This window comes from Phascolarctos cinereus, unplaced genomic scaffold, assembly GCF_003287225.1.
Source record: "Phascolarctos cinereus isolate Bilbo 61053 unplaced genomic scaffold, phaCin_HiC Scaffold_726;HRSCAF=1367, whole genome shotgun sequence".
Taxonomy (NCBI): Eukaryota; Metazoa; Chordata; class Mammalia; order Diprotodontia; family Phascolarctidae; genus Phascolarctos; species Phascolarctos cinereus.
The window spans coordinates 364922640-364948680 of record NW_027556098.1 but is presented as its reverse complement, the minus strand read 5'-3'; the positions used below and the strand labels follow the sequence as shown (position 1 = coordinate 364948680).

The 26041-nt window shown below is 39.7% G+C and overlaps 1 protein-coding gene across 12 annotated transcripts in view; it reads left to right on the top strand.

The window, feature by feature from the left end:
- Positions 1-26041, top strand: part of SCMH1 (Scm polycomb group protein homolog 1) — a 163677-nt gene that overhangs the window by 65200 nt on the left and 72436 nt on the right. For all 12 annotated transcript variants that reach the window (XM_078145493.1, XM_078145491.1, XM_078145492.1 and 9 more), the window contains 4 exons: positions 14315-14385; positions 15582-15816; positions 21937-22025; positions 23839-24082. In XM_078145493.1, coding sequence (XP_078001619.1) covers positions 14315-14385; positions 15582-15816; positions 21937-22025; positions 23839-24082 — 639 coding nt within the window. The remainder of the gene's footprint in view (positions 1-14314; positions 14386-15581; positions 15817-21936; positions 22026-23838; positions 24083-26041) is intronic.

Genomic DNA, 26041 nt, shown 5'->3' with positions numbered 1-26041 from the left:
TTGTGTCAAATTCTATCTTGTTAGGTTTTTGCTTAGTATTCCAGTCAAAATTGTTTGGAGTTGGAATTGTGGTGGGAGTTCTTTCTTTCAACTTTGTATCAGTGGTAGATTTAATAAGCATCCATCCTGTTTCTTCTTCAAAGGCACTGCTTGAAATGTTTAACAGGGTGAAAAACAGAACTATGTGGCCCTCCCCTAGAGATCTCCTACTATGTTAAATAGCAGTCATTTTGGATACTGTTATATACAGCTGTGAATATACATGGTTGTATTATCATTCAGCCCACATTTCAACATCTTATCCACAAGACTATTATTGGAAACTTCATCAGAAGCTTTGCTAAAATCAAATAGTCTATGTCCACTGTTCCCCTAAGCAAGCAACCTGGTGACCCCATGTGCAAAGAATAGGAGGTTAGTTTATGATGGGGTGACCCACTTTGTGTTCATTCTTTTCTCAGTGTTCATACACCATCTGTCTTTATCATTTATTCTAGAATTTCACTGAAGATCAAACTGGGGTCCATGCTGGAAATCCTCTTTAATGGGAATGTGGCCTTTTTAAGTATTAAAACAACTCTTACTGAGAAGCCATCATTTAACAAAACTAGCACATTACTGTTTTGATCCTTACTAATTCTTGGATGTCATGAAGACAAGTAGCTTAGCTTAGCACGGTGCCTGGCACATAGTAGGCACTTAATAAGTGTTTATTGAAGTATCTGCATTAGTCTTTGTTACATTTCTAGTCCCTTAGGTGCTTCTTAATCTGGTAGCTATTCCTTACTTTTAGGTCCTCCTACTAGTATTAAGTTACCATCAATAGGAAATCACCATAAGAGTGGCCTCAGACAGCTGGATCCAGCATATTTCAGAGTTTTCAAGTTCTGTCTAGGTTGATGTTGAAAGCTGCCCCAACTTCCAGTGGTTTACCCTTTCAGTTTTAAATATTCTTAATTTAAAAAAAATAAAAAGCACACTGCCTTAGAATGCTATTATATGGTGTCCCACTTGAAATTGTACTGGTTTCCTCTCCTGCCTTCCACCAATCTCAAGGAATTCAAAGTTAGCATTTTCAGGTTAACCTCTGTCTTGCTCCCTTGTATACATGCTCTTAAATTGGAGAAACCAGATAGTATAGATCATGTAGGCAGGACAGCTTCTCCTTGAAGGCTGAGAGCTGGCCTCCAGTCCTGCTCTGGAACTGCCCTTTGTCAGCTCAAACAGCAAGAGGGTTCTTTGCATTTAACCAGAGAGTGCTCTAGTGTTGCTTTTGTGTATTTTTCTTTTTGTAAATTTTATTATTTATTTTAAACTTAAATATAAAACAAGAAAAGGGGGAAAAAACATTTCCATGTACATGGCAGAACATAAAAGAGGATTCAATATAAAACAATAAATTTCCATTTCAAGAAAACCTATGTAATAAATACTACACAATTTTTTTCAAAGCTGCCCAGCTTTTCTTTGTTTCCTTGTAGATTTTCTTTTGTTCTCTGCTGTGCACTTTTTACTTTATTTTTTCCCCTCTCTCCCCCCCACCTCTCCACTCCTGCCCTAAAGAAGGCTACAATTAAGCATGGATTTTTATATAGATAGATCTCTATAAACATACACATATATACACTCATACACATATATGTAAGACTGTACCATACTTACTTCCACTTGTCATCTGTTTCTCTGAAGGTGGATAGCATCTTCCTTCATAAGTCCAAGTCTTCCCATGTTTTTCTAAATCAACCAGCTCATTATTTACTACACCATAGCAATATTCCAACCCGGTCACATCTATCTGAGAAATTGTCTATGAAAGTTCCCCCCCCCAATTTTCTGCATTTCTTCTATCTTGGCTGCATAGGTTTTATTTATACAAGAAAATTTTAACTTAAAATAATTGAAATTATTCATTTGATACTTCAACAATGCCCTCACTTTATAATATAGTTTAAGGTCTGATACTGCTGAATCTCCTTCCTTTACATCTTTTTCCCCTGGTTCTTTTGCGGTCTCTGACCTTTTGTTCTTCTATATAAACTTTGTTGTTATTTTTTCTGACTCAGTAAATAATGTTTTAGTAATTTAATTGGGATGGCATTGAATAAGTAGATCAGTTAGGTAAAATTGTTATTTTTTTTATTATATTGGCTGTACCTACCCATGAACAATAAATATTATTTCAGTTATTTAGATCTGACTTTATTTGTATAAAAAGTGTTTTATGTTTATGTTCATGTATCGTGTGTCTGTTTTGGCAGGTATACACTCAGGCATTTCATACTGCCTAGTAATTTTAAATGGTCTAAAACAATATTAAATAATATTGCTAACATAATGTAGTTTCCCTATTTTTCTCTTTTGATTAAATGTTTTAGCTTTAACTTTATCTGATGTCGTGATTACTTCTGCTTTTTTTACATAATAAATTCTACCTTTATTTTACCTTTGTGTGTATTTCTCATTTTTATAGTGTTTCCTGAAAGCAACATGCTGTTGAATTGAAAATTTTAATCTGCTGTTAGTTTCCATTTTATGTGTGGATTCATCCCATTCACATTTTAAGCTATAATTACTTGTGGATTTTTCCCCTTCCTATTTTTCCTCACTATCCTTCCCACTCTATTCATATCCCTCCTCACTCTTCTGCTTTACTTCTACCCACTACTTTGCCCTCCTATTCCTTTACCTACCCACCCCTCTAAGAGTCCCTCCCTTATTCTCTCCCCCACCCTGTCCTCTTGCCTTCTTATTTCCTTCTGTATTTAGAAGACTTTTATACCTTTCTAGATATATATGTCATTCCCTCTTTAACACATTCCTGCCCTCCTCCCCACTAGCTTTTTCTGTATCAACTTTTCCTTTTATACCTCATTTGTGTGAGATAATTACTCCTTTTTCTCTCCTTACAGTTTTTTTCAGTCACTTCATCAAACATAGCTCAGCCCAAGACTTTTTTTTTGATCTACCCAAATAATGATAGTCTGAAGGGTACTGATTATATTTTTACATGTAAGAAGTAAGCAATTTAACCTCACTGAGTACCTTATAATTAATTGGTCTTTAATATTTACCCTATATTTCTCTTAGATGTCATATGTTGAATTTTCCCTTAAGTTCTGCTGTTTTTGTCAAAAAGACCCAAAAGTCTTTTTTTTTTTCATTCAGGATTATAGTTAACTTTGCTGTTAAAATTACCCTTGGTCATAACCCTAGCTCTTTTGCTCTACAAAATATAGTGTTCCAGGTCCTATGGTCCTTCAATGTAGTAGCTGCTGGGTCTTGTGTAGTCCTTATTGTAGCTCCAAGATATTTAAATTGGCTTTTGTTGTTGTTGTTGCTTCCAATATTTTCTCCTTAACCTGGGAGCTTTGAAACTTGGCTATACTGTTCCTGTAAGTTTTCCTCCTATTTTTGCTTTGCCTTCTTGTTCTAGAATTTCAGAACAATTTTCCTTGATAATTTCTTGTAGTATTGTATAACAATTCCTCCTTTTGATTTTATTATTTCTTGGTGTCTTAGAATGTCATTAGCTTCCTTTTGCCGAATTCTAGTTTTCAAGGAATTATTTTTCTTCCTTAAGTTTTTGATTCTGTTTCCAGTTGGTTGACTTTCTTTTCATAATTCTCTTGATTTTCTTGGATTACTCTTATTTTTTTTTTCTAATTTTTCCTTGATCTTTCTTATTTGATCTTTTTTTTTTTCATTTTTGGTGAGGCAGTCAGGATTAAGTGACTTGCCCAGGGTCACACAGCTAGTAAGTGTCAAGTGTCTGAAGCTGGATTTGAACTCATGTCCTGCTGACTCCAAGGCCAGAGCTCTATCCACTGCGCCACCTAGCTGCCCCTTTCTTATTTGATTTTAAAAGTCCTTTTTAAGTTCCTCCAAGAACTCTTTTTGTGCTTGGGAGCCCTTGACATTTCTCATTATCTTGCTTTGAATATGAACCCACATCTTATCTATCCCCATATGGAGTAGCTGTCTATAGTTGGGTTCTTTCCTTTGCTTACTCATTTTTATTTTATGGGGTTTTTTTTGTTTTATTTTGTTTTTAGCAGCTATTAATGTAGTCAAGTTATAGTCTAGAGGTATAAGAAATGATGTCCCAAGTCTCAGGTCCTTCTTACTGTTATTTTCTGAGGTTTGTCCTGGGGCTCAACCTTGGGCTCTCCTCTCCACTCCTAAGCCACACCATTCCACATATAATCTTGTTCCCTGTGGTCTCTTGGGCAGCTGCAAACTGTAACTGTCCTCTCTGCTGTGGAACTGAAACCAGGGACTCTGCTCTATTGCCGGTACCCATAGTCAACAGCTACTACTGCTTTACACACCAGGTGTATAGCTCCTTCTTCCCTGCAGCCATAGCCTGGGCCACACCTGGTCAGCACCCCTGTGCTGTCTGTGAAATGACAGTTCCTAAGGCTGAGGCTGCCTCTCAAATCAGCTCCCCCCAATGCTTGTTGTTTGTTGATTCTGTAGTCAGCCTAGAGGTGTTTGCACTTCTGCCCGTAGAGGTCGGCTCTTTCCTGGGGTCTTCTCAAGTAGTATTAGGAGAACAACTGCTTAACCCTAACTTTTATTTCTGCTGCTCTATATTCCCTCTGAGGTGATGTTCTGTCTTTGGAGATTTGGAAAGCCAAAAGTTTTCTGACCTACTCCGCCATCTTCCCAGAATCCTCTCTCTAGTGTTTCTTTTGAAAGAATGCCAGTGATGCATTCAAGTGCTGACGTTTGCTGTCCAAATGTGTTTTTAATACTAAGAGTTTTACCTTCAGGTGGTTCACAAAAATAATTACCTAAATTCCTCGCTATAGAACACAATCAGAAACTGTTCTCCCTGTAAACTATTATGTGCCTGTGGGCTTAGCTGGATTCCCCCTGCATCAGGAGTAGTGGGGAGAGTCTTTGTGTGCTGGAGCAACAATACTCTGGCAGTACACAGGATATTTGGCAAGGCTTTTTATCCCATGACTAGTTATAATAACACATCCTATACTCTTACTTTGCCTGTAGGACTTTCTCCATATTGAGACCCAAAATTGCTGTACCCTTAAATACATGTTTGCTAGAACTTGGATGTGGTCCTTACACTTGGTATATATTCTTATGTCCCTCTTATGACACCATTTGCTATAGTTATGCTGAGGCATCCGTTTGGGATTTACTGTCTCTCTTTTTGTGTTCAGAATTCTCTATGGGTAGGGAAGTGATTTTTTTAAATGTGGATTTTGGCTTCTGACAGTAATAGTGTTGATTTGAAAGAGAATCCATGAAATAAACTTGCAAACAAATATATCAAGTGACCCTTTAGACTTCTTCCTACACAATGGTTAGAGAAGCATTGTATTATTAGTGCTAAGAGTACTGTATTGGATCAGAATTCAAATCTTGGTTTTGCTGCTTTCTAGTTATTCAACCTTGGGCAGGCAAGTCACTTAAGTGTTCTGGCTTTAGTTTCCTCATCTGTAAAATGATGACACTGGACTACCCCCACTCCATATACAACTTATATCATAGGATCTAAGTCCTACAATCATATGAGAGAATTATCCAAAGTAGGTAGCAAGCAATACATTTTGCCATGTGTTCCTTGGGAAGAGAGTAATACTCATCACAATGGGCTCTGGCTGCTACTTTTGTAAATTTCTTGGACAAGAGATTTGCCTCTTTGACAAGAAAAGAAAAAGAATTGGTTATGTATTAGAAAGTTATTTTCTGTGTACATTAATGTGATAATAGAATACCTTCTCAATTTCAGGAACTTCTTAATATAGAAAAGACACAGACAACTTTGCCCTGTAATGGCTCACAGTCTCCACCCTCCCTCCCAAAAAAGTTTACAATCTTTCCTAATTGATACAAGGAAGAATTGATAAACATTAAAGCTCTCATCCCTCCAAATTCTGCATTTTATGTACTTTTTCATGTAAGTTGTAATTTTCATATATGGACAATATTTTACATTTTCCTTTTCCAATTAACATTATTTCAGAATTTCATTTTTAGGTATCAGCATAGTCAAGAGACTTCCAAGTTTAATAATCTGATAGTATCTGTTATGTGATGGTTTGTTTAGCCATTCCTTCATCATTGATTTTGGAGAGTTTCCTATTGTAGAATTACTATTAATATCTCTGTATTAATTCTTTCTTCCTTTGGAGTTATTTCAAAAGATACCAGAATTCAGACTAGGAAGGGGCCTTAGAAATCCCCCTAGTCTCTTTGAGGCATATTTACAAAAATTAACTGAGGCAAAGGATTGAAACAGTTGTATAACTCTTGTTCCATAGTGAATAAATTGTTTGATCTAAGAAGTATCAAGTCATAGCATTTTGAACCTGGAAAGTCTCTGTCATCTTATTTTACTGAATAAGAAACTGAAGCCCCCAAAGGTCACAAAACAAGTTAGTAGAAGGGCTAGGATTAGAATCCAGGCCTCTGCTCAACAGCTTATGTTCTTTATGCCAAATCATGTTAAATAACAGATAAATGGTCCATTTTCCTTTTAATAGATTTTTAAATATTTGTTTTACTATTTTTCCTAAGAGCAGATGCTTTCAAAGACAGCCAGTCAAACCAACTTACCTCTCTTTTCTGATTCTTGATCACCTCTTTAGTGACTTCTGCTTTTGTTTGATTAATTTGCTCCCATCATCTTGTACCAATTTACTTTTCTCTCTTTTTTCTTGGTGCTTATAATGTGGAAAAGTCATCAGGAATAGAACTCAAGAGGAGTGGGCAATATTCAGAAATTTATTCAAGTACCAAGGAGGATATTTTTTAACTTTTAATGGATTTCATTAAATCAAATAAAGAAGATACGGGATACGGATCTTTTTTAGGGCTTTAGAAACTTGTGGTCATCTGTAGCCTATTTCTTTGAGCTGGTTTATAAAAAGGTAAATGGTCTTCATATTCCCCATCACCTCCCCATCCTCCTCTTCTCTGCTGCCCTAGAGATCCTTTTGGTACATGGACTAAAAGGATGACTAAAAGGGCTCATAGTATCTTCATAGCTTTTCCTATAAATGTTACTCTATCATTAGCCCTGAATAGTGTGTAAATGTTAGTGACTTTGTATATCTCATCACCTTTTACTAGCTAGAAAAATGCTTGTTAATCTATAGGATTTTCTTTTAATTTCATAGGTACATGTTAGGTTATAATATCTACATGACTTTCTGGTTTGGATCACTCAGACTATTCATACTAGGCATCAATTCTTCCTCTGGGGACAGCCAGTCTTAGCAGTAGCTTGGAAGATGTGCCCTCCCATGTGTTCTTTGGTCATGCTTTCCTCCCTGTAGTCACCAGTGTACTAAATAAATAGTCTGTCCATTCTTGTTCTGTCTTGACAGATCAAAAAAATCTCAGGGTTGAAAGAGGCATCAAGGGTCATAACAGTAATATTAACTCAAATTGATATGGTGCTTTTAAGATTCACAAAGTTTGTCCAGTCTAACTTTTATGTATATCTTAACATGAATCTCCTCTGTAACATATCTGACAAATGTTCAGACATCCCCTAACTTGAAAATCTTTAGTCATGAGGAACTTACACGTGTACAAGTAGCCCATTTCACTTTTGAACCTTTTCCTGATATCAAGCCTAAACCTGCTTCAGGGCTTTACAAGTACTACCTGTTTATTTTTAGCAAAAAAAAAAAAAAGAATTTACATGTAATATACATGTAGTTTTGGAGAGGACTATTTATCACAACAGAACTATTGGAAAATCATCGAGAGAATCATTGGAGAATGTAGCTGGAAAACATTTTTTGCCAGTTAACACCACTGTCATGAAAGTTTCTCCAGTTTGTGCTTTCCCCATAGCACTAGCAGGAAAACATCTACTCTCTTCATTTCTCATAAGATGTCCCTTAGATGGCCTTAATTCTCATAGGCTGCTTTTCTTGTTCAGGACATGCAGAGGAAAGTCAGAGAGAAGATAGGGTCATGAAGTTTATTTGAGTTTGGGGCTGTTCAGGATCCACATTCCCTTTGCATTAACCCAGCTGAATGTGCCTGCTGTTTTTTCCAGAGCAGTGATGACCACACTGAATAAAAATGGTTCATAACACAGAAAACTGAGTTAAAACCCTAAATGCAAATCATCACAATTTCTTTATAATTTGTCATAACCAGTTTTTCACACTTTCTCCACAAATACACACACACACACACACACACACACACGTTAATTCATTATTGTGTATGTATGTTAATGGATCTGTGCTTCCATTGGTATAGGGAGCTCCTGGTGAAGAACTCTTTCTACTTATCCATCCCTGTATATCCAGTCTTAGAGAGCTGGGTGGAACACAGAGGTATCCAGTGACTTTCTCAAGGTACCATAGCCAGTCTGTGTGAGAGGTGGGATTTGAACCCAGCTTTTGCCAACTCAGACCAGCTATCTCTCCATTCTGCCAGGCTGCCTTAGGGTTGTGGTTGAGACATTAGAAATTGGAAGAGAGGAAATGTAGCATAGTGGGAAACTCACCAGGTGGCCAGAAAGCATGACATTTAGTTTTGCTTCTGGCACTGTCTTTGTGAGACTTTGGGCAAGTCCCTTATCCTTTCTTACCTTCAATTACCCCATCTGTTAATTGAGAGGATCAGACTAGAGGATCCCTAAGATAGCATGCAGCTCTCCCATTCTGTGTTCTGTATATAGACCCTCCTCATTTTGAGGTTCTGTTATTCTATGCCTCATGCACATTGTGGAGTGAGACCAGGGCTGGATTAGCCAGCAGTCCTATGGGAAAGCAAAGAGAGTGATTAATCTCAGGACATAGAGGAAAGGCAATTAGCATCAGAGCTGGGATCATTACAAAAAGAAGGGGGCAGCTAGGTGGCACACTGGACAAAGCACTGGCCCTGGAATCAGGAGGACCTGAGTTCAGATGTGGCCTCAGACATATAACACTCACTAGCTATGTGACCCTGGGCAAGTCACTTAACTCTAATCGCCTCATCCAAAAAAACAAAACCAAAAAAACAAACAAATTACAGAATTTTAGACTCAGATTGGAGATTGACTTTAGAGATCAATGCATCTAACCTATATCTGAACAGCATGAACCTATATCTCCAGCATGACATTCCTGATAGGTGGTCACCTGACTCCCACTTAAAGATTTCCATTAATGGGAAACTTAGTACATCAGAAAGCAGTCCCTATCCATTGGGGCAATTAGGTTTTTTTTATATCAAACTGAATCCTCTTTCCCTATAACTTATACACCTGTGGTACAATGGAAAGAGTGTTAAACCTAGAATAGAGAAATGGTGGTTTGGAATCTTGACTGACATTTAAGAGCAATACCGCAGTGGGCAGGTCACTCAGCAGCCCTAACTTCATTCCCTCATCTAAAAGCATGGGTATTGCCCTGCCTACATCATAGCACCATGTCAAGTGCTGCAGTTGGAGTCAGGAAGAACTGACTTCCAACCCCACATTTGCTGGTACTGTGACCATGCACAAGTCACTTAATCACCCTGAGCCTTAGTTTGTGGCCTCATGGAGTTCATGGAATTGCAATTTTTAGGAACAGATACATTATCAAGGCAAATCAAAAGTAAAACTCTTTACCTCTTCTCCCCCAAAACCTGCTTTTGACTGTTCCATTCTATTAGTGGCAACATCAACTTCTTAATTACCCAGACTTGAAACTAGAGCCATCTGATTCCTACTTTTCCCAACCTACAATTGCCAAATCCTACTGATTCTATGCCCATATAGCTTTTATTTCTCTGCTCCTTTCTGTTTCCACCTCTACTCTTGTGTAGACTTACTCTTACTTTGTTTAACTGATTAATAGGGTTATAGATTTAGAGGTAGAATGGAGCTTGTTGGTCATCTAGTCTAATCTCATTTCCTGGAGGGGAAACTGAGACCCAGAATAGGTGAAATGAGTTGTCCAAAGTTGCTTGGGTAGTTAGAGCAGAACTGGAAGCCACACTGAGGCCCTTTCCATCAGTAGTCACCTACTGGTGACTCATTGTGCCTCCCTTGCAAGTCCCATCCACTGCTAGGTTAATCTTCCTCCTATATAGGTCTAGTCCACGTAATGTATACATTATTTCCCTGCTCAGAAAGCCTTCAGTGGCTTCCAACTTAAATTTAGACTCGTTATTCAAAATCCTCCACAATCCTGTTCTAACTCTGCAAGTCCTTTATATACTCTAAAATCCATCCAAACAGAGTCACTCCTCATTCGTAGAGTGTATCTCATACTGTCTTACCTTTGTCTACATGGACCCTCCCCCCTCCCCTTTCCACTGATTCTTCCTCTTGAAATCCTGCTTATCCTAAGATTCATTTTAAACGTTCTTCTATGAAGCCTTCCTTGAGCCTCTTCTTCCCCCTTGTCAAATGATCTTTCCTTCCTGTGAATTCTTTGTCATTCTCTTATGCACTTGTCTTCCATTTTGTATTATAGCTTTATTTTGGAGGGCTTTTTTGTTTTTTGTTTTTTTGTTTTGCTTTTTTGATGGCCTGCTTGCTATTCTTTACATATAGTGCTTCTTATCCCATCTCTGCTTTTTTGCATAGGCTGTTCTTTATGCCTGGGACATACTGTCTCTTTACTTTCACCTCTTTTAATATACTTGGTTTCCTTCAAGATTAAGCTACTTTTCTGACTGTTTCACCCTCCACCCCAGCTGCTAGTGCCCTCTCATAAAATTACCTTGTATTTTATCCAACATATATTACACATATACTTATATGTATGTGTTTTTTGTATTTCCAGCACATAGTAGGCACTTAAATACTTATTATTTGATTGCAGGGTGGAGTTTAAATCATTACAGCTTGAACTCTCCTTTGTCCTCTGCTAGTTTGTCAATAAGAGGATAAATTAGGTGCAGTAATTTAGGTGGTATGCCCATAATGAAGTAGAAGGGACACTAAACTCATCATTTTTACTTAAGAGGAATCTTTGGCCTAGAGAGAGAAGGGGGTTTGACCTAAGTCACACCTTTAGTAAAATGGCAGACTTGGAATCAAACATAGGTCTTCTGGTTGCTTGCTCTCCTGCATCCTTTAACTAAGCCTATAGACATTGTATAATACTCAGTTCTCAGTTTTTCTTACATGATTTCCATTTGGAGGGATCACCATTGTGCTTTCAACATTTTGACAAGGGCCTACAATATTTTGATTAGATTAATGGTGGACATTTCAGACTTTTGGAGGGGAGGGGATGGGGATAAAACTCTCACTGGAGTAGTCCTGTGCAATAGAAACTTTTCCTATCATATCTCCATTTGGAAAAAAGTTATTTAGCATTGATATAAAAAGGGCAGGGATGTATTGCTAGTCCAACTTTTCCCTGGCATTAATGCCAGCATTGTTCACCCTTTCAATGAGATATCATGTTTTATAGGTATCAAGTGGTATTTGATTTTTGTTAGTGAATTAACTTTAGTTATTGAAAAATGGAAGAGACTTTTGTTAAGTAGTAAGTAAGGTCTCTGTCACTAGAAGTATTCAGACAGAAACTGAATGGCTGTCCATTAGAGATACTGTAGAGGGGATGACCCACCTATTGAGGAATATGAGAGAGAGAATTCCTGAGATGATCCTTTTCAGTTTCCTTTTAGCTCTGAGATTCCATTCTTGCCTTGATTGAGGGCACTGAACAAGATGACCTTTAAAGAATCTTCTGAACCTCAAATTTGTAATACCATGAAGCTTATATCAGTACTTTGGGTTCATACGTTTAAATTTTTGGTAAAGTTCTTTGTCCAAAACCCAATTTCTTTTTTGTGACTCAGCTTTTCTAGACTCTGGATCAGTGCTGATTCATGTAGCTTATTTCTCATTACATTTGGTGAACGTTCTTTATATTTGAGATTTCACTGCCTCTGCTGAAGAAGGTAATACTTTGTTTACATGGAATAAAAAGAAATCACCCTTTTTATTTTTTTATAGGAATTCTTATTTTTCAGAGTGCTTTCACATATATTATTTATATGTGAGCTCTTTGAGGGCAGGGCACATGTCTCCTATACCTTTTGTGTCCCATTTCACCTAATAGAGTGATAGAAATATGTAGTGCCTAGTGTCATGCTGGGCACATAGTAGGTGCTTAAAGATTTTTTGTTAAGAAAATGAACGTTAAAAAAATGAACGTTATTTCATTTAGGTATTTTTGCTAATGATAGGGGATCAAGTGTTGGATAATAAAAGTGTTACAAATTAATCTAGGCTTGGATCTGAGTCTTATTTCTGTTACACTTTGGACAGTTTCATGCAACTCACTTTATTTACCTGTTTGAGCCTCAGTTTCCTTATCTGTAGAGTAAAAATAATAATATTTGTGCTATCTGTGGAATTAAGAATTATTATTAGATTGTTCAAGAAAAACAAAAATGGAGGTATGATGCAGTTTTTCTAACCTACACAGTGGCCAGGATGGTCTTGAGAAGGGAGCAGTATGTTTTCCTCTCAGATGGTAGTGGAGAACCCCAAGGAGTTGGAAGGTTTGAGATTTCTGGACCATCACTGTCATCACCTGGCAATTGATTAAAGCCATCGAGGTGTGGAGTAGCAAACTGTAACTGACTCTAATTATTGTGGCGCCCCTGCTGCTTCCGTAATTACTTGAAAACCAGAGTCTCTTGGGTGCTGTTCATCAGCACACAAGCTAATACAAGCAATTATCCGAGTCTGAGCTAGCCAGCCCTCCAGAGTCACGGTCTGGTCAGCTCACAGGCACACTCTCCACCAAATCCCTCATTTGTAAGGATTAGTCTCTTTAGGGGGAAATCACTTTTTTTTTTTAATTGTTTCCGCCTGCCTTTCAGTGACAGCAGATAGTGATAAAATGTATTCAGTCCTTACCCTAGGGCCTCCTCAGCTGGGAACTGCCTCTGTCTTAAATATGATCAGCTCTTTAAATCCTTGTCTTGAGGACACATCCACCTCATTTACCCTATGGGCTAACTGTCTAGTACAGATGATTAATTGGTGACCAGTTCATGAAATGGTTCAGGACTTACTGTGTGATTCCTGTCCAGATCCATTTGGCTTGGTTGAAAATAGCGGGAAAGGCTCCATTGTTAAATGCAAAGCTATAAAGTCAATAGTGTATAAAGTCTTGGCATCATCTTTGGAATGATTTAAATTGCATCATTCAGTGACTCATTTTTACTCCTAGCATCTAGTGCTTTTGCTTGGCCCAAAGGGGGCCTCTGTGCCAATCAGCTACAAAAGAAACTTCAGGAGATACTTACGAGGGGTACCTACTTCTGCCCTCTCTGGAAATTTCCTCATTCATCCTGGACTTAACTGTCAGTGGGTATTTGGAGATGGCTTGACCTTGGAAGTAAAGAACTCAGTGAATTCTCCTGTTCCAGTGAGGAAGGAGTTTGTTTTTGTCTGATTTTATCTCTAATTGTCCTTGGACTCCAGTGTCATCACTAACGCTGCAGGTTACATCTAGGACTGATCTTAAACTTGGGGCCATGAATAACTTCATCAAGGCCAAAGACACCCAGACACACTCCCCTGAGGCTAGCACTTTATACCTAACTTGCTGTACATTTTTCAGTCCTTGTCATTTTAGGCCTCAGAGTTGTAGAGCTCCAAGCGCTACAGGATTCTGACAGGGGAAGGAAAAGTTGAGAGATTGAGGCCAAAGAGAGCATCATGTTTGTTTTACTTCCTCCAGACTTTCTAAGCTACCACTCCCCTTCCCTTGGGTCCTTCCATCCTTTGCCTTCATAAAACTGCTTTTGCTTCAGTCCAGACCTGCCATTGTGCCATCTCACTGACACACTTCTCATCTAAGTTGGCAGTGGCATTGCCATTAGTGCAGGAGCTGTCGAATGCTTAGTGATTCCAATCAATGCATTCACAGTGGTTAAATCACTCAGAATAGATAGGTCTTGTCTCTTTTCTTTTATCCAAACTGTGCCATCTGAGAACTTTGTCTGAACACTAGTACATCTGGTCCTTACATTTGGAGACTACTTGGAATACTCTGGTGATCCCCAGACTGCACCAAGAAAGCCACTGCCTTAGAATGGTGCCCTTTGGCCACTAAGGTCCATCCTGCTTTGGGTGCAGAAGTTTCATTTTCCAGTTCTTTGTCTGGATGTTGTCTAACCAGGGTAATATGATTCCTGTGACTGGAAATGAAAGCAGCCTCTGTGCAGAAGGTTGAATGTTAAGTCTAAATCACTTCCAGCTCTCTCTGGAAGCATTTGACTAGTGTGAGTATGCAGGAGCGTACTAGATTCCCGATGAAAACTTGAGGATTATTTTTAAGAGAGTTAAGTATGCTAGAAATTTCTGTTTCCTCTGCAGGTCATTTCACCTGGGACAAATACCTAAAAGAAACATGTTCCATCCCAGCGCCTGCCCATTGCTTCAAGCAGGTAATTGATTGCCCAGTGTAATCATTGGGTAGGGGAAAGGGTTTTACTTGTGATCCTTAGGTAGACAGAGGGTAGGACCCCGTCACCTCAGAAGAAGACCAGAAGACAAACTGGTCTTGGTAGGAAAATATGTTGAGAGGGGCAATGATAGTTACCTTAATCACAGCAGTAGACATTCCCCACAGGCACTCAAACATTAGTCCTGTCCCAAGGGATGACCCCACTATCATACCGTGTAGACTCCCAGAGCAGAGGCACTAATTCTATCTTTTCCCTTTGATTGGGATAAATGGGACCACATTCCACAATCTTAGACATGGCTAGTAAAGGAAGAACAACATCACTTCCCCTTTATACATCATCCACTTCACTCTCAGTCTTGAGTTTTAAAAAGTTGACACCAAAAGGTTGGCCGGCCATGGGGTCTCTTTGAAGAGGTCATCAGAACCATTGACACTTAACATACCCCACAGTAACATCAGTGTTCCATCAGTTATACATTTGAGGCTGGCCGTGTCCTGGGGAGGGGATAAGAGTTGACAGGATGGGTGATGGTGGGATGCTGCTAAGCAGAGGAGTAAAAGCCCTTTCCTCTGTGTGGAGCCTGCCTCTTCTCTCCCATTGCCATCACTGAGCTTTGACATAAGTTTATTTTATTGAGGCCAGAAATTTTTATTTAAAAGATCAAAGAACAGATCAATATTTAAGTTGATGTCAGATAGAAAAAATTAACAGCCTCTGAAAATTAATCTATAATTGGGCAGATAGCAGACTGAATCTCCAGAGGAGATTAGGAACAGTGTTGGAGATGAATATTCTAGTTCCAGAAAGTATTATAAGAATGTGTAGGGTGGGTTGTGTGGGTATAACAGACAGATACATTTGGGTTTGCCAGGGCAGGTGAGAATCCATCAGTCCACCATGACTTTTGTTTCCTGATAAAAGGCAGTAATTGATGCTTTGGGCGACGGGGATGCCTTCCCTCGCCTCATCTACCATTATCCCTTTCCCAGGAAATTCCACCTTGATAAGTATGTAAAATGGAGTGGGAACTCAGGGCCACTTCTTCTCAGTGCTCCGTATGATCAACTCAAGTCTCAGACTAGGTGATTTCAGGGTCTCAGACTTTAAGCATTTTCTAAGGTGAATACTTTACAGTGTCAATCTGCATTATCCCCTTGATTTGTTCTCCTCAGTCCTACACTCCCCCAAGCAACGAGTTCAAGATCAGCATGAAGTTGGAAGCTCAGGACCCGAGGAACACCACCTCCACCTGCATTGCAACAGTGGTTGGGCTGACAGGTGCTCGACTCCGACTACGCCTGGATGGCAGTGACAATAAGAATGACTTCTGGAGGCTAGTTGACTCAGCTGAAATCCAGCCCATTGGTAACTGTGAGAAGAATGGAGGGATGCTTCAGCCTCCCCTGGGTGAGTGACCAGGTCACAGCCTCTCCTGGGTAGGTTATCTGGCTACGAGAAGTATTGAAGGTACTAGGACAGCAAAGTGCAGTGTCTCCTGTTGCATCTTTCCTTTGAGTGTAATTGAAGGTCAAACAAGCATACACTTCTTATTCTAGGGCTAATGTTACAGGAAGGGCCCTCACTCCTCTGGAGCTGCCCCAAGAAAAAGGATGTGATCTTCCTGGAGAGTCTCATTACCTGTATCTCCCTAGAAATCTATGGGGTGTGCATGGGACTTAAGACTTTCTCTTTCTAAGGAGAACCCCCGTCCTTTTTAGCCTGTAGGCAGGTGTGATGTAGCTCCTTGTTAATTTGTTTATATCTCTGAACTAGTGACTTTTTCTTCATTCTGTCTTACGTGCTATTTTGGTCTACCTATTGAATTAGTGAATACTCCTTCTAGGAGAGGAAAAGTCTCTGGCGAGGCTGTCAGTAAATCCTCCACAGTCCTGAGTGAAAGGCTGCCAGCACATAGTAGGTATTCAGTAAATTAATTTGAGCTCTTTTGTGACATTCCTGTCATTTATCCCAGGAGACCTGAAAGCTCCCAGGAACCCTTCAGTAAGAAAGGGCTGCCAGATATGGTGGCACAGGCCTGTGATCCCTTCTACTAGGGAGGCTGAGGCTTGTGTATTGCTTAAGCTCAGGAGTGAGCTAAAACCAATTGGGTGTTTGCACTATCTGGCACAGATACGGTGAACCCCCAAGAGCAAAGGGTCACCAGGCTCTCTAAGGAGGGGTGAATAGGCCTGTATTGGAATTGGAGCAGTTCAAAGCTCCCAGGCTGATTAGTAATGGGATCAGGTCCATGGGTGGCTGCTGTACTTCTAACTTGGATGAGATAAGGAGACCCAGTCTCCAAAAATAAAAAAGTCCAGTAGAGGTGGGAACACTGGGTAGTTGGCCCTTTGTGATACATGAGCAGGACCCAATTGCTTTTGATATTTTGTATTTTCTCCTTCTTTTATTTCCCAGCCCTGGTTTTGTGACACCCCAAGATATCTAATTATGTTAGGGTTGCTTGTGAAATTCTTTCACAAAATCTTATAATAAAGTTAATCTCAACTCACTTTATTTTTAAAAAATATTTTATTGATATCTTATTTTTACATCCTTTTAATTTCTGAATATATCCTTCCATCTCTCCTGTCCAGTGAACATCTCTTCTAATAAAGAATGAAAAGGAAGGAAGGAAGGAAATAAGCATCTATTAAGTGTCTACTTTATGCCAGGCACTGTGCTAGACACTTTACAAATAGTATCTTATTTGATCCTTAAAGCAACTCTGGGAGGTAGATACTATTGTTATTTTCATTTTACAGGGAGAAAAAGAGGCAGACAGAAGTTAAGTGACTTGCTAGTTAAGTGTCTAAGGTGAGATCTGAACTCAGCTCTCTCTCATTCCAGGCCCAAGGTTCTTTCCACAGTTCTAACTAGCTGCCTCTAAGAGAGAGGAAATTAATCAGTTTAGCAAAACTGACCAGCATATGAACCATAGCCTACAGTATGTACAATATTTTGTACCCACAGTCTCCCACTTATGCAAATAAGGGAGAGAGGTATGTTTTTTCATCTCTTCTCAGAGTCTGTACTTGGTCATATTATTTATACATTTAGTGTCTGTTTTTTTGTTCTAATTATATTGTTTTAGTCATTGTATATTATTTTCCTGGTTCTGCTTACTTCAGCTTGTATCTGTTTATATAAGACTGCCTGTGCTTCTCTGATTTCTTTGTAGTCATCATTTTTTATGATAACAGTAATATATTCCATTACGTCTAGGTCTTTATTAGTGTGAACAACAAATCCTATGAAGTGATCCCATTATTTGGACTTAAGCTACATGCTTCCATTGAACTGAAACTACATATAGATCTTTATTAGTGTGAACAACAACTCCTATGAAGTGATCCCATTATTTGGACTTAAACTACATGCTTCCATTGAACTGAAACTATATTTTACATGTAATTGCATTGTCAAATAGTGCAAATTTGAATAATTCAACCAATTCACAGCATTTGTAATTTGCACTAACTGGGACCTAGCTGTATATCCACATACCACAGTTTATTTTAACAGTAACCCAGTTGAGCATCTGTTTTGCCAAACTTCTCTCCTCCCTCTCTCTCTCTCTCTCTCTCTCTCTCTCTCTCTCTCTCTCTCTCTCTCTCTCTCTCTCTCTCTTTCTCTCTGTCTCGAGTGTTCACATGTAGGAGTATTACAAAATCAAGCAGTATATCATAATTTCAAAGACATTTGATTGAGAATTGCTATAACAAGGGCAGTGGAAAACAGGTTAATTACACATGGCAATTTCCTTGTGCAAATGCTATTCTAATACCTACCACTTGAGGGCAGTAAGGATGGTAAAATGACAGCCCTAACCTACAATTTGAGGTCAGTAAGTCACTGTCCATTTCATGGAAATGGATTGCAGAGTCCCTGAAAGTTCTTTAAAGGTGGCAGGTTAAAGGGTGAAAAGAAGTCAAGTGGAAAGCTTTTTCTATCTAAGTTTCTGACAGGACATGATGAGATTTGGGGAGCTAATATTGTTTAATCAGCTTTTTTTTTAATGGTCCTCCTTTCACTAGAGATTCTTGTTTAATGGTCAGAGAGAGATGATTGCTCTGACTTGATTCAACTTCTCATGACAATATATGGCTTCTGTGCTAAGAAACAAGAGCAAGGTGGGAGATGGAATCTGCTAATTTGATCGAACACATCATATAGTTTGCATCTGGTACCCTGTCTTCCTGTTGCCTACTATTAGTTCTGAAGTTAGGTTAAAAAGTTCATGGTCTAGAGCAGTAATTAACTTTTTTGTGTCATGGACCCCTTCTGGGTAGCTAGGTGGCACAGCGAATAAAGTGCTAGAATTGGAGTCAGGAAGACCTGTGTTCAAATTCTATATGAAATAAATATATAAGATTACAAAGGCAATTGATTATATTGATATGTGTTAAAATATTTTTTAAAAACAAGTTTATATACCAGAAGTTAAGAACCTTTCACCTAGAACCTGGGTATCTAAACTCATCTATAATGCTGGAATATAAGGATTGTCATACCAGGTCAGATACCTTGCCCCTACAGTCCAGAACTGTCTTACCAACAGTGGACCCAAGAGATATTCCATGGAAGGGCCTAGTTATCTTCTCTGATATCAATCTTGAAAATTAGGATTATTTCCCCTTCTCTCAGCAATCTTATGGGTCTTATTCATGAAGTTGTTTAACTTTTTCTGAATGCATTTATCCTCTGTTCTTACTAACTCTGGGGGCAGTAGGTTCCACAGATGTTATTATCCATTGTGTCAAGTAGGATATCTTATTTGTTCTAAGTTTACCTTGTTCATGTTTCAAAGGAGATTCTGTTATCTTAGTATGTTGGGATTTGAACCTCATTCATCTTCTGTATGCCATTCTGGATTTTATAGAATCAGTTCACATTCCCTCCTTTGAAGACTGAAGAATCCTCATCTTTTTCATAGCCTTTTCCCTCTCCTACTTCTCTGTGGTATACTTTCTAGGATGTTGCTTGTGGCTGATGTTGGTGGCACCCTCTTTCTGTTCTTAAATCTTTATCTATCTGTTTCTTGAAAGTAGACATAGATGAAGGTCTTCTCCCTTCGTCCCACATACATATAATTTTCAAAATTTATTTCAAGTAGATTTTGTGTACCATATGAAGTCTCCTTTGACAGACAAAATTTAAGGAACAGCCATTTGACTTATCTCCAAGTTATTGTAACATTCGTGAAGACCCTGGTGGCAGAAGAATACTAGTTATACCCTTGTAATTCTGTTTCAGTGAATTAGGCTGTGCTCTAGTCATCCCTGACTCCCATCCCAGCAACTCTTACTTCTAGGATTGTCCTTGGACATATGGAAATATGGCAGGAATACAGTGCCACTTCAGGAGAGCTGTGAGGGCACTTGGTGTCTCCTTTATCTCAAAGCACTGGGGCCACAAAAGCCTAGATCCTCCCATCCTCGCATCAGGTTCTTACATATAGTACAGGCCTAAATTCCAAAAGGATTATTTATGGTCATGGATAGGAGTGTCTAATACAGTCACTGCTATCATTGTTTAAAAAAAAAAAAAGAAATCATTTTGAGAAATTGGCTAAGTACAGAGAGCCATGGCTTGGACTCAGTAGGATCAGTGACAGAAGGGGAATATTGTCACCTTGGTCTTTGTCATAGATACTCTGCTATAAAAGCGTGTCAAAAACATGAAGAGGGCAGCTTTAAAGATTGGGTTGATTATCTCCAGTTTAGGGAAAATTGGCTGTAACAACAGAAAACCTTCATTTTAGGATCCCTTCTTTCACTTGAAAGAAAATGGCTTGAGATGACCTACTTCTGTTCCTGAACTTTTTGAAATCTGATCTCCTAAAATCTAGGTTATGGCATCTGAGTATGCCTGGTGTTTCCTTGCTTGGTGCTTGTGGACTCCAAAACAGCAGTCACTTTCACCCAAGTTTTCTTCCACTTCTACTTGTATCAGCCAGTTTCTCCTTATTGTCAGGATGATACCCAGGGTAGCAATTCTCCCATCACTTTCTACTGAGGAAATCCAGACATTCTTTGATTCTGAATTGCCTGACCAAACACTGGTACTTCTTTTGAGCTAGAACTAAGCATATTTGAGACTATGTGGGCCCAGGCGGCCACTCTTTAACGGTCATAGTCCCAATATGGGAGAGAAAAATGCAGGAAAAACCTAGACTCTTTTCTTCTCTCTAATCAAAGACAATCTATGAAGTCCAAGGATACCAGTCCCAAGAGTGAAAGAGACCCAGAGGTTTTGGGCTGGGTTGACTCCTAAGGTGAACCAAGATGAGTCAGGGAAGGAGTAAGAAAGGAACTATAAAAAAGCAGGCCTGGCTCCATGTACATTTGAATGTATGTAGTATTGACTAACATCAGAGGCTCCTAAAGTTTTCTTATATCTGTCACTTTCTCATGTTCGTTATTTGTATCTCATCTCTGTAATTACTAGCAGTAGAAAACCAGAAATTGGACTATTTACTTAGGGATGAGATGGGAGAGGGAAAAGTTGGGAGGTTGTTTTCCATTATGCATTAGATGTGAGATAAAGAAAACTCAGGTGAATGAATCATGGACAGAGGGGCAGGTAGCCCTAGCCCCAAGCCCTGAGGGAGAGAAAAAAAGTAGGTTATAGATACCAGGAAATCTCTCTGGAGATCAAGAAGCATGATTTAGGATTTTAGACAAGCAGAAAGTTGCTATACCTCTACCTCCTTGATTCTTCTCCAACTCCACCCCCCACCTTGATTTAATTATATTTATTACTAACTTCAGTTCAAAGTGCCTGTTCTTAAAGCTATTCCCTTCCTGAAGTTCTCTTTGTACTTGTCTCTAGTCATCAGCAGCTTTGGTGCAATTAATCTATTGAAGTTGATAAGGATAAGGAGAAGATCTGGGAAATTCTTAGAAAGTTCCAGGAATGAGGGAGGGAGCAGAGAATTCTGTTTAGAAGAACTAGATAAAAAGAAAATTACCTTACCACAATGATTCAATCAAGTTCTGCCATCCTACGACCATGGGCAAATCATATAACCTCTGTGGGCCGCAGCTTCCTCACTGGTAAAGGGAGTGGACTGAACAAAGGTCCCCTTCAGGTCTTTTATTACTATTTGATTCTGAGTTTCCCGAACAAACACTGAACACAAGAAAAAGTCCTTACAGAGCCAGGCTTATGTCGTTTGTACTAAGGTAAATCAAAGAGAAATTCATGTTGGGGTAGATACATTGGTTTTCACAGCCATTTGGAATCAGCCTAAATGGTTGGAATATTATTTTTCTCAGGGTACTATCTAGTTTGGCACTACTTGCTATCCCTGTACAACCTCTCTTTGGAATTTGTTGGGAAAGTTCCAAGATTTGGATGGGAATGATAAAATGGAGTAGCAACTGGTTGGATAGACTTATTAGCTTAAAAATAGAATGGCTTGGAAATATCATGATACTTGTCATGACTAGTAAGACTCATTTGAGAGGATATGATAACATCACACTCTGACATGCTTCTTATCCATTTGCTATTCTGTTGTTTCAGGATTTCGACTGAATGCTTCCTCCTGGCCTATGTTCCTCTTGAAGACACTAAATGGAGCAGAGATGGCTCCTGTCCGGATTTTCCATAAGGTATGATGACTTTCAGAGAACCTGGCCTTTGGCTATCATTGAATGGATGCTTGCAATGCCCTCAGACTCTCAAGATCTGATGCGTGTATCCTGTACAATATGCATACAGCCTCACAATACTTCTTGGACTGGTGGCAACATTTTTCGTAGTGGTGGTACCAAACTTCTAATGGAAAGCACACTGGACTGGTTAGGATTTCTAAACTTAATTTAATTTAACAAATAAGTGCTTATTTACTATGTGAGAGCTTCCACAAAGCACTGTGGTACCCAAGGGAGAGTGAGTTACTGACAAAGGAGAGATTCAAGCACAAAGTATCCTGAGCAGCTTGAGGAAAGAGAAAGCCATCTCTTCTGCAGGTTGAGAGAGTTAAAGTGAAGGGGTGGTTTTTTGAGTTAGGCCTTGGAGCCAAGTAGAGAGCAGAAGAATCTCTTCCAAGGGAGTGGGAGTTAGGGGACAGGTGACAGGGAAGAGGAACAAAGGCAAGGGAACTAGAGAAGGTAACACCAGAATCAGGGAACAGAGGGCAGTCCACTTTGACTGAAACATCGTATACATGCAAGGCAGTAGTATGAAATAAAGCTGGACAAGTAGGTTAGAACCATATTGTTCTTCAAATGCCTGAGGCAAAGAAATGTGTTCTTTATTTTTAAGGCAGTAGTGAATCACTAAAGCTTTTTATTTAGAAGAGTGATCATGGTAGTATATGGAAGAAGATGATGCAGGCACTATGCACTAACTTTGACATTGAGGAAATCACTTTACTCCATTGGATTTTAGTTTCCTCATCTGTAAAATGATTATTAAATCCTGCGCCCTATCTACCTCACAATGCTGTTGGGACAACCAGATGAAACAGTAGCTCTAAAAACGATTTGGAAACTCTTAAGAGACATACACGTGCAAGATGTTATTGCTGTTATTGTACTGTGGTTGTGGTTTGTCCTTTGTTCTTGAAGAAGACCATGACATCAGGAAGATGATCAATTGGATTAGTCAGTTGGATTACAGTGAGGGAGGGCTGTGCAAAGTCACTAGCCTCACTTTCTCCTCCAGAGCCATCTGGGTCCAGTGGCCAGATATAGATCAGGATGACTGGAGATGGCCCAGGATAAACTGTGAGACTTTGGCATTTTTAAGCTCTCTTTTGGAGTTCTCACTTTGACTGAGACAACGCCCATTCAGTGATTAGGGCTGTTTAAGAAGTGAGCCAAAGGATGGCCCCCTTAGTTAAAAAAAAAAATTCAAATCAAACTGGGAAGGGGAGACCCCCAGGATTGTTTCTGATCAAAAGAGAAATAATTACTATTTACATTTACTCTGAGCCATGGCCCAGAAAATAACTATTAAGTGATTCTTGGGCAGGGACCTATTGTTGGCCAATCAATAAGAGCTACAGTGAATTAGGTATCAGGCCTGGTCTTTAAGACAGAAATCTAGCCAGTAAACGCCAAGATACCAAGATAGGCTTCAGCCATCAAATTTACCTTCCTTTGGGCAGAGTACTCTCAGGTAAGGGCATGACACCCCAGGGAAAGGAGAAGAGAGGAATTGCCCAACTGGAACTGTCCAGCTGGGTCCCCCTGTGAAGAATCCCTGTGCTTGATTACTGCCAGGTAAACAGTGGAACCTGGAGCTACTCCTGACATGTGATGAGTTAGGTTGCTAATGTTGCCATTTTAGATTTAATGTGCATTGTAAATCTCATGGGACAATTGCCTAGGAACCACTAGGTGAGGTAGATACAAGTTGCTTGACTTACACACCTGTTATTTCCCTTTCTGTGTCTGTGTATTTACCTGCCTCATTTAGGAACCACCATCTCCCTCTCACAACTTCTTTAAGTTGGGAATGAAACTTGAAGCTGTGGATAGGAAGAACCCACATTTCATCTGTCCAGCCACCATTGGGGAAGTCCGAGGCTCTGAGGTCCTTGTCACATTTGATGGGTGGCGGGGTGCCTTCGACTACTGGTGTCGCTATGACTCCAGGGACATCTTTCCGGTGGGCTGGTGCTCCCTGACAGGAGACAACCTGCAGCCCCCTGGCACAAAAGGTAAGAACTGCCCAGGGCGCGCTACCATTACTGAGACTGAGATGCTAGAAAACTGAATTACGGGTTTACATGGCCTCTTTCATCTCCAGTGCAGCAGCTATGTCTTGGAGGATAAGGTAACATCTCGGGCTCACGAAAGGTCAGATGGACAGAAAAATTAGTTGAGGCCAGAAAGGCCACTATGAGCCTGTGCTCTAAGCTTTCTGGCTCATTCAGGGGCAACAAGCTTAGCGTCTTGCTTCCTTCCCTCTCTGCTGACCTAACTTATAATTTGAGTGGCAGCAGCTTCATAGGTGCACCTCCTTAGCCACTGTACCATGCCCATTGTGGCCAATGTCTCTGTGTTCAGTATTCACAGACTTGAATTTGGGGCTGTTTCCAGGGCAGGATTGAAATAGTTGCCCTTATTTGAAGGAAATAATAATCATTATATAATCTCCTTTTGTTTATGTAGTACTTTTACCTTTTTCCAAAGTACTGCTGAGGCTGAGTGGAGGAGAATTAAGACTGCTGTCTTGGCTAGTGGCCCTTTCCTAGCTTACTTGCTGTGACTTTGGACAAGTCGCTTCTATATAGGCCTTAATTTTCCGGTATGTAAAAGGAGAGGGTTGGAATAGATGATCTCTAAGATCCCTTCCAGATCTAACCTATGAATTTATAAATCTAGACATCTGGGTGACATACTTTGTCTTCCTTCCTGACCTCTATGTCACCTTGGGAAGCTAGGGTCGTTAGGAATGAGAGATTAAGATGGTGAAACTTCCAGATTCGAGTGAACCAAAAGCCATCTTCTATCTACTTTTCTGAGAGAATGAAGAGAAAATGAAAACACTAGAGGTATAATAGGAAAGAGATTATTGGCTTTCTTGGATTTTGGCACAACTGCACATTTTAAAATATTTTACTATAAACTTGAAAAAAAGTATCTGGATTAGCTTGGAAATTGGGGCCATGGGTTGATTATGCTTTTCTGTTGTGGCTGTTTGAAGCAGTGTTTGTGAAGGGTTGACCCCTGGGCGTATGCTTCTAGACGGCACAGGGAGGCTCAAGCTTCACATTCCTGCAGGTGCCCAAGTGTCTGGAAGTTGTGAAGAGTGAGAGTGGGGCTTAGAGCCACCATTGGTCCCCGGGCTGTTAGTGTTCTCTTTGCCCTTCATAGTTCAGTGAAACGCTATCTCTCCATTACTTTCCGGAATCACCTATGCCTTAGGGACAAAAAAACCTCTGTCTCCCAGAGAGCCCAGGGTCAATAAATCTACGACCAACTAAAGTTCCCTGATGACCACACACTGGATGGCAGTAGTGGTGCTATGGGAACCTGTTTGCATCAGGGCTATTCTTTTCAGGTTAAAACAGGAATAGGTTATGATGGCCATTGGGCTACCTTAGTCAGGAAATTGACTGTTTAACTTTTTTTGCTGGAAAGGCTTTACAATTCTAACTGCTAGACTCCTGAAGCAGCCATGTATGGTTCTCCAGGTGGGGAGCAACTAAGTATACAGGGGGAAAAAGACACTGGGGGTCCCTTCAGATATCTTTTCTCCCTTTTGTCTTTTTCTGTGTCTGCTACACAGAGTAGATCCTATCTTTTTTGCAGCTGTGCTTGGGTTTTCACCATAAGGTTCCCCAAAAGCACGAGCCCCAGCCTTTCAGATCTGAGCGTAGACCTTTCTACAAACAGTTTTTGAGACCAAGACCTTCAATCATCGGAGCAGTAGCTAGGCCATTTGTTTCAACAATCTTCCCTCCCCCTTGGTGCTGGCTTAGGAGAGAGTGACAAAATGTGGAAAAAATGTAGTTACTCAATTCAGCCGGATAAAACAAGATGTTCGCATGTGTGTGTGTGAACATGCGCATGTGTGTGTATGATAGAAATCCTATTTCCTTTTCCCCTTCCATCCCCAGTTGTTCATTTGAATTTTTCACATTTGCAAGTTGAGCTGGGTTATTTTCTAGTGC